Below are 14,407 nucleotides of genomic sequence, written 5' to 3'. Positions count from 1 at the left end.
GGTCAAGTGTGGGTGAGCACTGGGGGGCTGCAGTTCTGTAGGCGGACTGGGGGATGATGGGGAGGTGCAGGGGACGTGGCTGTAGGGATGCCACGCACTGCGACCGTGCCCCCCAGGGCCGAGGTTGTGTGTGCGGTAGTGTGTGTTGTGGCAGCAAGTGCTCACCACATTGGCCAGCTGGGGCTGCTGCAGCTGTGTTCCTCGCAGGGGGGCCGAAGGATGGATGGTGGGTCGCACCCTTATGGACACTCATGGGCCATGTTGGCGTTTTGACTGCTCACCTTGTCCCGGTGACCCTTGCACGGTAGAGGTGCAGAGCTGTCGTGGCCACAGGTAGTTGTGTAGTGATGATCACCGTTGGATGCGGATCCACATACCTGCCAGTGTAGTGGGGACAAAAGAGAAATTTGGAAGTATTTGGTAGGCCCAATGTGAAATTTTGGGAATTGTATGGGTGGATTGCACTTTGAACCTGACCAACCTGCAACTACCTGCACTTGAGGTGAGTGTTTTGAGGAGTACTGTCCCAGGCTTCAGGACTTGCTTTGGAAATTGGGGACATGTAAATTGGAGTTGGGAGGCGGGTGAGAGTGATGACATGGCCGGTGAGGGGATGGAATGGGAGCCACAGTGTCTTGTGGGTGGCGTATGTTTTTGTATTGTGGTTACGTGTTTTGATGTGGTCGTGAGAGTGGAACCTGGAGAGTGTGTGATGATTATTGGAGATAATGAGGGGTGATAATTGTGCTTTTGGAAATGTGCTTTTGGGAAGATGTGATGGTTTAAATGTGAACTGGGGGAATTTCACATGTAGCAGGCCATGGCAAGCCTTGTAACACCTTTTACACCATCTATGGAATTGTACTGAATTGTGCTGAGTTGTGTGGAGAATTGAATGGCAGTGGGGGAGGAAGTGTGTTTTGGGGTCTTGTGGGTGGGGAAGGTGTGTGTGTCCGCAGGTACAGAGCAAGCTCTGAGGAGCGATGCCTGCGGGCCCCCCTCTGCGGCAATTACCCCTGGCAGCCGGTGGTAACTGGAAATTGGAGCTCGTCGGTGGAGGGTCTGGTTGGGCGCCGCGGGGTGAGGAAGTCCCCCGGTGACCCGTGTTGCTGCGTGAAAGCAGGAGGCAAAGGAGCCTGGTGTGTGTGGAGACCCTCACCGGCGAGGTAACGGCGGAAAGGGGCTGTTGGGCTGTCACGGGGCCAAGAGGTAAAGGGGGGGGGGCAATGAATTTGTAAGTCGGTTGACTTGTTTTTGGGACTGCGGGCACCACAGCCTGATGCGCCCCCACCATCTTTTGTGCGGTACCTCCCCGCTGCCTAGTTGAGGAATGCACACACACGTGAATGACATCAATGCCATGGTCCTGCAGGGGGTGTATTGGGAATAAGTGCTTTGTTGATTTTTGCAATGCCTTGATGACCTATGGAATGAGAATGAGTGGTTAAGGGGTCTGTGTTGCATGAATGTGGGCGAAATCCACCGAGCCGTGTCACTCACCTGTAACATCTGGACGGGGCCCGTGGAAATTTAGGGGGATGCATTGGGGATGGCCCCGCAGGTAAGGTTGAGTCTTGTGGCATCCACCGGGGGACGCGGTCTGTAGACCGGGGTATGTACAAAGGTTAGAGTTTTGAGTTTTGGAAAGATGGTTAAGTTTTGTGGTTAAGTTAGTGTTGTGTGTTGTTGTTTCCTCCCTCCACAGGAACAACGAAGAAGATGTACATACTTGCATGATGGTTAAGGGGTTCAGCATGTTAAGGAAGTGTAGGTAGGTAGTCCGACTCACTTCCCACAGCCCTTCCTGATTTATTTCATAGGTTAATTAAGTGTGTGACAGTAAGTGTTAAGGCTGGAATGGTAGCCCTGCGGTGAACCTTGCAGGAGCTACGGTTCCAGGGGGGGGGCTGTGTTATGAATTTGGTAATGCAACATCTAGAGCTAGGTAGATCTGAATAGGTAGGTATTCGGCTGTCGTGACAGGGACTCTACATGTAATAAGTTATTGATGTTCAGGCGGTTGTCGGGGTAAGATGTATGAGTGTGGATCTACCTGGAGATTCGAGTGTTAAATAGTGAGGGATTAAAGGTAACGCCCCTGTGAGTATCACCTAGTAATCAAACCTTTGTCCTTTATGGCACTGCAAACCACATAAACATTAGTTAGGTCCTTAGCGCAACATTAAATAATTCCCTTTCCCTGACAAGGACTTCGTATTAAATTGACAGGAAACCAGGTCAAAAACACCGCCACAAGTGGCCGCCACCGTGTACACCTCCAAGGCCTACAAACCTGGCCGGCACGTGTTATGCCGGGACCGCAGGGTGGCGGAGGGGGGAGATGTCAGGAGTCGCGGGAGGCTTTGATTGGCTGAGGAGTGCGCCAATGGGACGTCATCGGCCACCAATATAGGCGACGGTCGGACGCCATTTCAAGAGTTGAGTTCGTGGAGTTGAGTTGAGTTCGTGGCAGACGCAGGCAGGCACCAGAGAGTTGAGTCGCAAGTCACACGGAGTTAGTTCGCCAGTTGGAGTTGGAGAGGACACGCCATTTCGGGCAGTCGCAGTCGAGTTCGAGCTTGGCAGTGAGCAATTGAGAAGCGAGTTGGAAGGACGAGACGTGCAGTCACACCTGCGTTCTCTCCAGTCCTGTCTTCGTGCTTTGTGTGGGGATCGACCTCGTGTGAAGCTGCTGGCTTGCGTTGGGTGCTTTGGAGCGTGGTGCACGGACCTGGTGGGCGGCGAGAGGATCGGAGCCTGGTGGAGCAAGGCCTCGTGGGTGCATCGGGGCCGAGCGGTGCCGGGGTGGACGGCCAACAATACAAGACGACAAAGACAGATAAGCCGAGCTCCTTGTGTACATTTTACAAGACGTGTTATTTTCGTAATTAATCCCCCTCGTTTGTGTTTGCTGTCAGTCGTGTGGGGACGTCCCGATTTAGGTTTATTAGAGTTATTAGATTTACCGGCGGGCTTTTTCACTGGCTTTACTTTTCCTAATAAACCCTTATATTACTTTTTGTACATAATATCTGAACGCAGTTTTCCTGGGTGTTTGATTTTAATAGATAAGGTTGCGGAGCCTTCGCTGCGTCCCGCCATTCCGCGCGTTGGTGTTGAACTTGAGTCCGCCATTGAGTGTTCGCCTCGGGAGTTAAAGTCTCGCAAATCGGTCATCCGTAACTGTGGTGTTAACCACGGTTACGCGACAATATTGTGCTAATGCCTTAAACTAAATAGAGGACATCTCGACCTCATAAAAGTAACAATATCATGACCAAAAAAAAATTACACTTGTATATCTGCAAACCCTCCCCCTCTCCCCCTCTCCCCTTCTCCCCCTCCCCTTTCTCCCATTGCCAACACACCTTTTCCAAAACTGTGGGTCCCAGGCCAATCGGTGGCATTGCCCATTAGGTCATTGTTTGTCTCGCTAATGGACTCGTCTTTTGATTATTTGGGGGTATTAGTCTTGCAAATAGCGTTGCTCTTTCTGGAACTCTACATGAATGTGATTACCTGAAACTAACGGGGGTTGAAAATGGTATGTCTCATTTTGCATTGAATTTAACGTTTCAACTGGATCGGCTTTTGCATCCTTTTCTGGTTGCTCCAATATTATCGTATAATAAACTCGAACAGCACTAGGGAGAGCGCATATCTCCGCCAGGCTGATTAGTTTGTTTCGTATCCACTGATAGGCCGGATCTGGATCCAGACCTGAACCAAAATCGAATCGCTTGTTCTTGACACTTAAACAACTCATCCACCAAGTTTTGTCATAACTTGTTAACAACCTTTTGAAATATCCTGCTATATAGCCTTTTTGGGTGTTGGGTGTTGGGCTAGCGTTGGATCCTGGTGTTGGGATATAAACTGATAATGCTAGTGATAATGATAATGCTAGTATAAACCCTGGTGTTGGGCTAGCGGTTAGGGTGCCGGCTTAGGATCCTAGGATCCTGGGTTCGAATCCCGGTCGATCGCTGAATTAACGCCAGGGGGGTTGACTCAGCCTGTCATCCTTCCGAGGTCGGCAAATCGAGTACCAGTTCACTGGTAATTCCCTGTTTGTCGTTAAAGGCGGCAAAAAGGGTTGGCGTCAGGAAGGGCATCCGGCCGTAAAACATTGCTTCAAAAAGGGGACCGAAAAACAACAACAACCACGGTTCCCGAAAAAGGCCAACGCCCGCTTTGCGGGGAAAAATGGCCTCTAAAGGTGGTTTTTTTTATTTTTTTTTATATCCTTTTTGGGTCCTGTATCTCAATGGTGAAGACTCACTTTAAAAAAAACAATTTTTAAACCTCGTATCTGGATCCAGATTCAGATCTTCTCCAAAATCTAATTAATTCATCCTTGTCGCACACCCAACCTGTCCACCAAGTTTTGTCCGATTCCGTCCATAACTGTTTGAGATATCCTGCACACAAACAGACAAGCTCAGACAGGGGTAAAAACATAACCTCCTTCCACCTTTGGTACAATGCCTTAACATGTATGGTGTAATGTAATGTGTATGGTGTGATGTAATGTGTATGGTGTGATGTAATGTGTATGGTGTGATGTAATGTGTATGGTGTGATGTAATGTGTATGGTGTGATGTAATTTGTATGGTGTGATGTAATGTGTATGGTGTGATGTAATGTGTATGGTGTGATGTAATGTGTATGGTGTGATGTAATGTGTATGGTGTGATGTAATGTGTATGGTGTGATGTAATGTGTATGGTGTGATGTAATGTGTATGGTGTAATGTAATGTGTATGGTGTGATGTAATGTGTATGGTGTGATGTAATTTGTATGGTGTGATGTAATTTGTATGGTGTGATGTAATGTGTATGGTGTGATGTAATGTGTATGGTGTGATGTAATGTGTATGGTGTGATGTAATGTGTATGGTGTGATGTAATGTGTATGGTGTGATGTAATGTGTATGGTGTGATGTAATGTGTATGGTGTGATGTAATGTGTATGGTGTGATGTAATGTGTATGGTGTGATGTAATGTGTATGGTGTATGGTGTGATGTAATGTGTATGGTGTGATGTAATGTGTATGGTGTGATGTGATGTGTATGGTGTGATGTAATCCTGTGGGATTTGCTTGGTAATTCTTAACCACTATTATTATTTTATTCCTTATAGTGTGTAGATTAAAAATGTGTGTGTGTATGTATATATATATATATATATATATATATATATATATATATATATATATATATATATATATATATATATATATATATATATATATATATAGTCTTTTTTTAAATTTTCTTATGTAATTTGAAGGTACATTGAAAATGGTAAGAGTCACTGTATAACTGTATACTAAAATGGCCAAGACATTTAAGGGGTTACTGGTTATCTTGAAAATCACAGGATTTAATCTTTCATCAGAACTTTGAGAGATCTGTTGAATTAACGAGCTATAAAGTATCTAAAGGTATATTGAGTGTCGACATAGACTAAACGAGTCATATTAATAGAAAAATATCACAAATTTGACAACTGTGTTTATGGACATTTTGTAATGACATCTAACAAAAATGATCAACCCTTTGTGTTTTGTTATCATAGAAAAGCATATTCGTCATAGTTACTTTGTAGGTGCTGCAGTTACTATATGGAGTTATGATATTAGTTGATGTATCAAGTCATCATCATCTTCGGAAGAGAACGTTTGATGAGACATGTTGAGGCACTTTTCATCCTCCATCACATGAGCACATTTCCGTACATGCCAGGTCATGTTTCCTGCAGGAGCACGAGGATGAAGCGCACATGCTTGCACCACAGCCACATTTCACCAGCTCTATTGATGTCTTTCAGTTGTGTCGATGTCAAATGCTGTTCGGTGGTATTGTGAGGTTGCCTCAGTTCATGTTCGGGCTTGGGATCCTAAGATCCTCAGTTCGAATCTCGTTGAATTAACGCCAGGTGGGGTTGACTCAGCCTGCCATCCTTCCAAGGTCGGCAAAATTAGTACCAGATAACTGGTTATAGAGAGGCATTGCATCGGTGGCAGACGGGCCCACAGAAAAATGATGCAACCAGCGGCCGGGTGGCTGCACACGAACCACCCACCACAGTTCATGTTACCTTCCGTGGACATTACCCATGTCTAGATGATGCCCAGAATTGATCAGTCACTTCAAAAGACTATAGATTTCGATTTTGGCAGACACTTGTGATTTATTGAATGAAACAGATGATGCACGATGGATTGTATGGTTGAGATAAGAAGCAGACGATCTGAGGAGGCTGATGGGCTCATCATTTTTGTAGGTGGGTTTTGTCGGTGGTTTGGGAGCTTTTCCAGTGGGGAGAGTCCTTCCTTGCTGGCTGAACCTCGTTTTTCTCAGCAACCATGTCTGATTGGGACGAAACTTTCAGGGTAGGAGCGACACCCATGCAGAATGTTTTCATGATAATTGTGACATCATAGGTCACGTGGTATGGCAGCCATCTTGGATTAAAAGCAAATGATTAAAAAATTATTTCTCGGAAACCGCTGAATGGAAGAATTTGGAACTTGGCACATTGTCAAGTACTCCCAATGGGGAACAAAAGCATGATAACGATGACATCATTTGTGAAGTGGTATACCAGCCAAAAATGGTTTTGATCAAATTCCTTATTCTAAAAATCTGAAATTGCAAACACATGATCTATGACCCATTTGTATTGAAATATTAAATTTATGACATCATAGATCACATGGATTGGCAGCCAAATTGGATTGAAGGAAAATATTAAATAATTATATCTCTGAAACCGCTCTCTATCGATGCAAAATTTTACAAATATCTAACAGCACTGTTGCATATAGTTTGAAAATTAGTCATAGGTCGCTGTTACGGATTCAGCCCTAATTATTGTTGGTATTATTATTACTAGGGCGTGCCCGTACTATATATATATCTAAAATTATATCCCCCCCCTCTATTTACATGAAATGGTTTGGTCCATTCGCAAAGCCAAAGCGAACGGCTTGCGAGTACGGTGACAACCCCCCCCCTCTATTTATACACAAAGAATTAAGTTAAGCACCCCCCCGTTTTTTTACAACCTCGCACATTACAAGTTTGTTGTCGTCAAAACAGTGTAATATACCCATGATATTGCTATATTTTCTGGAGAAGTGATATTATGGTCACATAAAAACATAACAATCATGCCGTTTTCAATATTTTATTCTGAATAATTTAAGGTGAAATTTGTTGGGAATTTTAGGCATATTTTCACCTCAATTTAAGTATGGAGCTATAGGTCCATCACGGACAGTGTGGATGACGTTTATGTTTTCTAACGTACAGTCATTGTTCTGAGAAGACCTCTAGCGATCTTTGCGTCAATAACGTGTGTAGGACCCACGTGATCGGATGGAGCAAGGTGCTGTGACAACCATCCCCTGGCCTGCGTACAGTCCTGACCTGAACCCCCTCGAGCACGTTTGGGACATGTTGGGACGACAAATTGCGAAGATGGTCCCTCCAATAGCCAATCTGGATGAATTGGAACGTGCATTACATCGGGAATGGAACAACCTGCCACAGCAACGCATACGACGGCTTACAGGGTCTATGAGACGTAGGGTTGAGTCAGTGATCCGATCACGTGGGTCCTACACACGTTATTGACGCAAAGATCGCTAGAGGTCTTCTCAGAACAATGACTGTACGTTAGAAAACATAAACGTCATCCACACTGTCCGTGATGGACCTATAGCTCCATACTTAAATTGAGGTGAAAATATGCCTAAAATTCCCAACAAATTTCACCTTAAATTATTCAGAATAAAATATTGAAAACGGCATGATTGTTATGTTTTTATGTGACCATAATATCACTTCTCCAGAAAATATAGCAATATCATGGGTATATTACACTGTTTTGACGACAACAAACTTGTAATGTGCGAGGTTGTAAAAAAACGGGGGGGTGCTTAACTTAATTCTTTGTGTATACATGAAATGGTTTGGTCCATTCGCAAAGCCAAAGCGAACGGCTTGCGAGTACGGTGACAATCCCCCCCCTCTATTTACATGAAATGGTTTGGTCCAAAGCGAACGGCTTGCGGAGTTTGGTAAATAAATCGCCATAGCTCGGTAACTACTTCTCCGATTAATATGAAACCTTGAAAAGGCACATCCTCGGGTCCCCAGCAATATACCTGGCAAGTTTCAAGTATATCGGACCCGTGGTTGTCGAGAAACAGCGGTCACAGACAAACGACACACAGACACACACACATACACACAGAGATTACTGGAATTATAGATAGATTATTGTTGGTTCTCAGTAAGGGTTATTGTGGTTAAAAGGTTTAAAAGCGCTCCTGGTAAAATGTGGCCGGAAATCCGGATCATGACCTGGAAGAGAAAGGGAGCGAAGGAAGAGGAAGAGGCGTGGAAAAGAAGGAAAAAGACAATCTTGGTTGAAGCTCCGTACCGAGCGGTCGAGCGGGCAGTGCGAGTGAACTTTGAGTCCTTGAAAGGAAGTTTGTGCGATAGGTGACATCGCCGGAGTGCTGTGGAGCCTGCGTAGTCGGGTATCTGCATTGAGGGTCCGGAGTGTCCTTGCCTGGAAGCCCGGCTCAAGTGAAAGCCGTCCGCCATTTCGCCACGTGCGCTACCTTCAGTGAAAAGGTTTTTGTCACGTCGGCCGGGCATTATTCCCCGGTGGGTTGCCGGGGACGGCTGTGCAAGAAAGTGGCTTTTGTGGATTATTAAGGAGACTCGCTGATTGAACCGCAAATGTGTACGTCGGAGCGCGTCTTTGGGAGGTTTCCCATTCCACCGCTATTGTGCTGGGTGTTGGACCACGTGACCTATGGGTTGCTTCGATCGTCCACGCCTCAATTGATTGTGATCGGACATTGATCCAACGATCGCTGGAGCGAATCGACTTCGCCTTGGAGGGGTACAGCGACATTAGGGCGAATTGCTATTATTATTTGTCGTGATTCCGGTGTGATTTATAATATATTATTGTTTGTTCATAACCCTTGGTGTGGTTTCATTATTGGTTTGATTGATTTCAACCAAGGATAACATATCTTTCTGCCGGGGACCCTCTCGGGGTTCGGAGGTTTACCGAGACCAGGGGATAGGGGAGGACCCCGTAACAGTCGCGTAGTTTGGCAACCATCTTGGATAGGAAAAACGAACCTTATCCGATCAACACCAAACTTCACAAACGTGATTTCCTACCCATACATATGCAGAGTGATGGCATCTACCCGTTGTTGGACTATGTGGAGGCATATTAGCGACACTGTCGCATTGTTCTCGTTGTATCTAGTTTTTTAATGGTCCATGTTAGTCTGGTTAGTTGTCTGTAACATGCCATATACAGTGATGTATTTGCGCATAAGATACTCTTCAGAAATACTTTCAAATATTTTGCTTGTAGGAATAAAGTCAGTATCTCCCTACATAGCTCATTACCTCCGCCACCGAAGGTGGATGGAGGTTATGTTTTCACCCCTGTCTGTCTGTGAACAAGATATATCAAAAAGTTGTGGACGGATTCGGATGAAATTTGGCGGAGAAGTAGTGTATGTGACAAGGACGAAAAGATTAGATTTTGGTGAATATCCGGATTTGGATCCGGCTCGTAGCATTTTAAAAGTGATTCCACACCATTAAGCGATAGGGCTAAAACCGATACATAGCACGATAGCTCCAAGTTATGGACGAAACTTAGTGGACAGATTGGGTGTGTGACTAGACCGAATTGATTCAATTTTGGTGAAGACCTGAATATTGATTTGGATACAATAATTATTTAAAATTTCTAAGTGATTCTTCACCGTTGAGAGATCAGGTGAAAAGCGATTATATAACTTTTTTTTCTTTTTTTTTAAAGTCTTGGACGAGTTATGACGACTTGGTGGACGAGTTGTTAGGTGACGAGAACAAGCGATTAGATTTTGGTTCGGGTCCGCATCCAGATTCGGCCTATCAGTGGGATACAAAACATAAACTGTTCAGCCTGGCGGAGCTATGCTCTCTGCAGAGTGCTGGTGTAGTTCTCTTGTGCAATTCATGAATCGTTTATACGACTCCATCTTTGGTTTCATTACCAATGTTCCACAATCAGTACTTTGACATGTTAGGCAATGGATGAAGTCTGGCTCAATGTGAGGCCATTTTGTGGCTGAAGCAGAGCCAGACTGACTTGTGGTCTCTGCCATAATTAGAAGTTAATATTTTGTGTAAGTGTCTGTGCTGCTTCTCAGCGATCTAAAACTTTTGATTATAATATTGGCATCAGTTATTGTTTGTACTCGTCCTGGACATGTTTCATCTTACTGAATTCTCCAACAATAATATACTGAAAGCAGAAGCTAAATAAGTTAGCACAGGGAAGCAACAGACCATCAAAATACATGTATCATGGAATACATCTACCTGCATGGATATACCTCCTGGTAATATAATATTGCACTTGATCGCAATTGGGAGTAATGCATACAAAAAGTATTCTTTTTCATTATTTATGTGTATAGCTCACTGAATTGAGCATTTATGCAATACTCCTTCATGAATTAGTTAATGTGGCGGTGCGAGCTTTCATTTGATATGCTACAAGCCCAGGTTTACCCAGTTAAAAAAAGTTGAAAACATTTACGAGACGGTATCTCGCCATTTAGGAGTGTCACAAATGACCTGAAAAAAAACCACACGAATTGCTAAGAAAAAAAATGCCAATTTTTCCAAATCAGGACATATCCCTCTACAAAAGTAAACATGGTGTTAAGAATAGACAAGCAAACCCTGTGGGACATCATTTTCCTACATAAGACCCGACATACACGATCATCTCTCTAGTCTCTATATTATAAAAAAGTTTTTGTTTGTCTGCGCAAGCTAATCTCCTGAACGGTGAAAGATAGGAAACCTCTAATACCTCTAATGAAACCTCTAATACAAAAAAATGTCGGGACGGGCCCCGGGAAGGTTATAGGCTAGGTGGCGAGACCGGTCGAGGCCCGCCTCAGCCGGACCGGGCTAATTTGGCAATTAAAAGCTGAGCTGAATTATAGTAGTCGATCTTCTACGGCCACGAGTAAAAGCTGAATTATCTATCTATAATTCCAGTAATCTCTGTCTGTCTGTACGTTTGTCTGTGACCGCTGTTTCTCGACAACCACGGGTCCGATATACTTTAAACTTGCCAGGTATATTGCTGGGGACCCGAGGATGTGCCTTTTCAAGGTTTCATATTAATCGGACAATTACTTACCGAGCTATGTCCAAAAAACGATTCAACCAATCAGAGAGCAGCGAACGATCGCGTGTGCCGAACGTGGCGGACACACTCTGCCTCGGATGGCACATTTGACAGCGTATTCATTTATTTCACGTTGGAAAACTATGTTGCCGTTAAACTATGTTTTAATAAAGTTTTACAACTAATAAAAACGAATTTGCGATTCATTCGCTTTCCTGCGCGTTTGTGCACGCGATGGCGATTGCTTTACCAAACTCCGGAAGCCGTTCGCTTTGGACCAAACCATTTCATGTAAATAGAGGGGGGGGATTGTCACCGTACTCGCAAGCCGTTCGCTTTGGACCAAACCATTTCATGTAAATAGAGGGGGGGGATATAATTTTAGATATAGATATAGTACGGGCAATGCCCTAGTCTATCTATAATTCCAGTAATCTCTGTACGTCTGTACGTTTGTACGTCTGTTTGTCTGTGACCGCTGTTTCTCGACAACCACGGGTCCGATATACTTTTAACTTGCCAGGTATATTGCTGGGGACCCGAGGATGTGCCTTTTCAAGGTTTCATATTAATCGGACAATTACTTACCGAGCTATGTCCAAAAAACGATTCAACCAATCAGAGAGCAGCGAACGATCGCGTGTGCCGAACGTGGCGGACACACTCTGCCTCGGATGGCACATTTGACAGCGTATTCATTTATTTCACGTTGGAAAACTATGTTGCCGTTAAACTATGTTTTAATAAAGTTTTACAACTAATAAAAACGAATTTGCGATTCATTCGCTTTCCTGCGCGTTTGTGCACGCGATGGCGATTGCTTTACCAAACTCCGGAAGCCGTTCGCTTTGGACCAAACCATTTCATGTAAATAGAGGGGGGGGATTGTCACCGTACTCGCAAGCCGTTCGCTTTGGACCAAACCATTTCATGTAAATAGAGGGGGGGGATATAATTTTAGATATAGATATAGTACGGGCAATGCCCTAGTCTATCTATAATTCCAGTAATCTCTGTACGTCTGTACGTTTGTACGTCTGTTTGTCTGTGACCGCTGTTTCTCGACAACCACGGGTCCGATATACTTTTAACTTGCCAGGTATATTGCTGGGGACCCGAGGATGTGCCTTTTCAAGGTTTCATATTAATCGGACAATTACTTACCGAGCTATGTCCAAAAAACGATTCAACCAATCAGAGAGCAGCGAACGATCGCGTGTGCCGAACGTGGAGGACACACTCTGCCTCGGATGGCACATTTGAGAGCGTATTCATTTATTTCACGTTTGCAAACTATGTTGGCGTTAAACTATGTTTTAAAACTAATAAAACCGAATTTGCGATTCATTCGCTTTCCTGCGCGTTTGTGCACGCGATGGCGATTTCTTTACCAAACTCCGGAAGCCGTTCGCTTTGGACCAAACCATTGCATGTAAATAGAGGGGGGGGATTGTCACCGTACTCGCAAGCCGTTCGCTTTGGACCAAACCATTTCATGTAAATAGAGGGGGGGGATATAATTTTAGATATAGATATAGTACGGGCAATGCCCTAGTAGTAGTAAATTCATTCAAAAACCCGGGCAACGCCGTGTGCTTTCGGCTAGTATTGAATAAATATTAACCCTGTCGAAACCATGAACAAGGTATGTACAACAAATGTACTTCTACCCAACATAGTAAATGATTAATGAAAATGAATTAAATAAATGTTCCATTTTCATAACTTTTACTTTTGGGATATTTGGTAATTTGACATTAGAATGAAGTGTGATTACATCAGCTTTTAGGACTAAAGTCTCCAGTTGATTATGCTATTGAATTCCAGTCCAATCACATGATGAAGCTTTCCTGCTAAACGATGAAGCCGGGAGATCATTGAACAAGGTGGGGCGTATCAGCACTGGGAGATTGTTGGTGGATGTTCAGTGAATTTTGTAATTGTGCTTTACTAAGTAAATTCTCTGAGCTAGCAGGATAGCCTTTTGTCTTCTGAGCAGACACTGACTGACAAATCAGTTGTTGGTTGTTTTCCAAACCCTTAAGTCGGCTTGACTTGATGTTTGTATTTTTATTATTACTATTTTTTTTTGCAGCATGGCTCTATGACGTGACACAAACCTACAGCTCTTCGTTCTACCTGGCTGGCAGCGGTTACCTGCTGTCCTTTCTTCTCCTCCTCTTCGAGCCACTGGCTTATCGATACCAGAAAAGCCATCAGCAGGTTGGCTCTGGTGAATCGTAAACTCGGCAAGTTAGCTTTCGAGAACGCTCTTTGGCAACGGCTTGCTTTCTTGCACTTGTCGCATGTCGAAGAGCCAACAATGGTGCCAAGCACATATATTTTGTATACTTTCACTTGGAAGTGGACCTTTGGTGGCACATTTTGCTTTGCTGCTCGAAAGGCTCGAAAGAAAGCCACTTTTTAAGTTTGCAAAGTGTCTGGCTACAATTCTGTTTAAACATCTTAATATACGTATCTAACAAACCATGCCTTTGTATTGACATTGATTGTTTTTCCTGAATTTTTATAAATATATATATATATACGAAGATCTATTCCCATTTGTTGGGGAAAAAAGAAAATATAGATATATTTTCCGTTAGGTATGTCGTGTACATTGGGAAAGAAGACTATCTTTGCTGTCGATGCTTTGCACAAACAAAAGGGGTAAATATGCACAATAACTTTATACAACTTATGTTGGTGCTTTCTAAGGTTCAAAAGATCTTTCATGCTATTCTTAATGACATTGTAACTATATATGCATACAGCTGCTGTTTTTGATGCAAATATGTGCCTTGGACAATAAACTTGTATTGGGCAATGTTTACAGCGTTGCTCCATAGTGATGATGCAAAAAAGGGTGTTTATTTTATTAATTTATTTATTGGATGGCTAAAACTAATTCAGGAAACGAAAACCTCAAATACCAAATATTGTCATTAATGGTGAACATGAGCATTAATGCTTTGTTTCATGGTCATTGAGGAAGGTTGTCCATCAATACATCTAGTAAACGTAATCTTTAAATGACAACATGGCCCTTATCCATATTCCACATTATTAGTCGTCGTTGCAATTCTTCCTCCAAGCTTAAATTGCTGATTATGGATTGTTACCAACATAACATATTGTGGTTCCTGGATGTTGCCAAATCTGT

The 14,407-nt window shown here is 43.6% G+C and overlaps 1 protein-coding gene across 10 annotated transcripts in view; it reads left to right on the top strand.

Moving 5' to 3' along the window:
• Positions 1-14,096, top strand: part of SLC16A4 (solute carrier family 16 member 4) — a 143,355-nt gene extending 129,259 nt beyond the window's left edge. For all 10 annotated transcript variants that reach the window (XM_078786507.1, XM_068130400.2, XM_078786511.1 and 7 more), the window contains one exon: positions 13,340-14,096. In XM_078786507.1, the coding sequence (XP_078642633.1) occupies positions 13,340-13,488 (149 nt within the window). In that variant the 3' untranslated portion in view covers positions 13,489-14,096. The remainder of the gene's footprint in view (positions 1-13,339) is intronic.
• The last annotated feature ends 311 nt before the right edge of the window (positions 14,097-14,407 follow it).

This window comes from Myxine glutinosa, chromosome 11, assembly GCF_964187855.1.
Source record: "Myxine glutinosa chromosome 11, kmMyxGlut1.1, whole genome shotgun sequence".
NCBI classification, from domain to species: domain Eukaryota; kingdom Metazoa; phylum Chordata; class Myxini; order Myxiniformes; family Myxinidae; genus Myxine; species Myxine glutinosa.
Note: the sequence above shows the minus strand (reverse complement) of the source record. Positions and strands in the feature narration are given on the sequence as shown.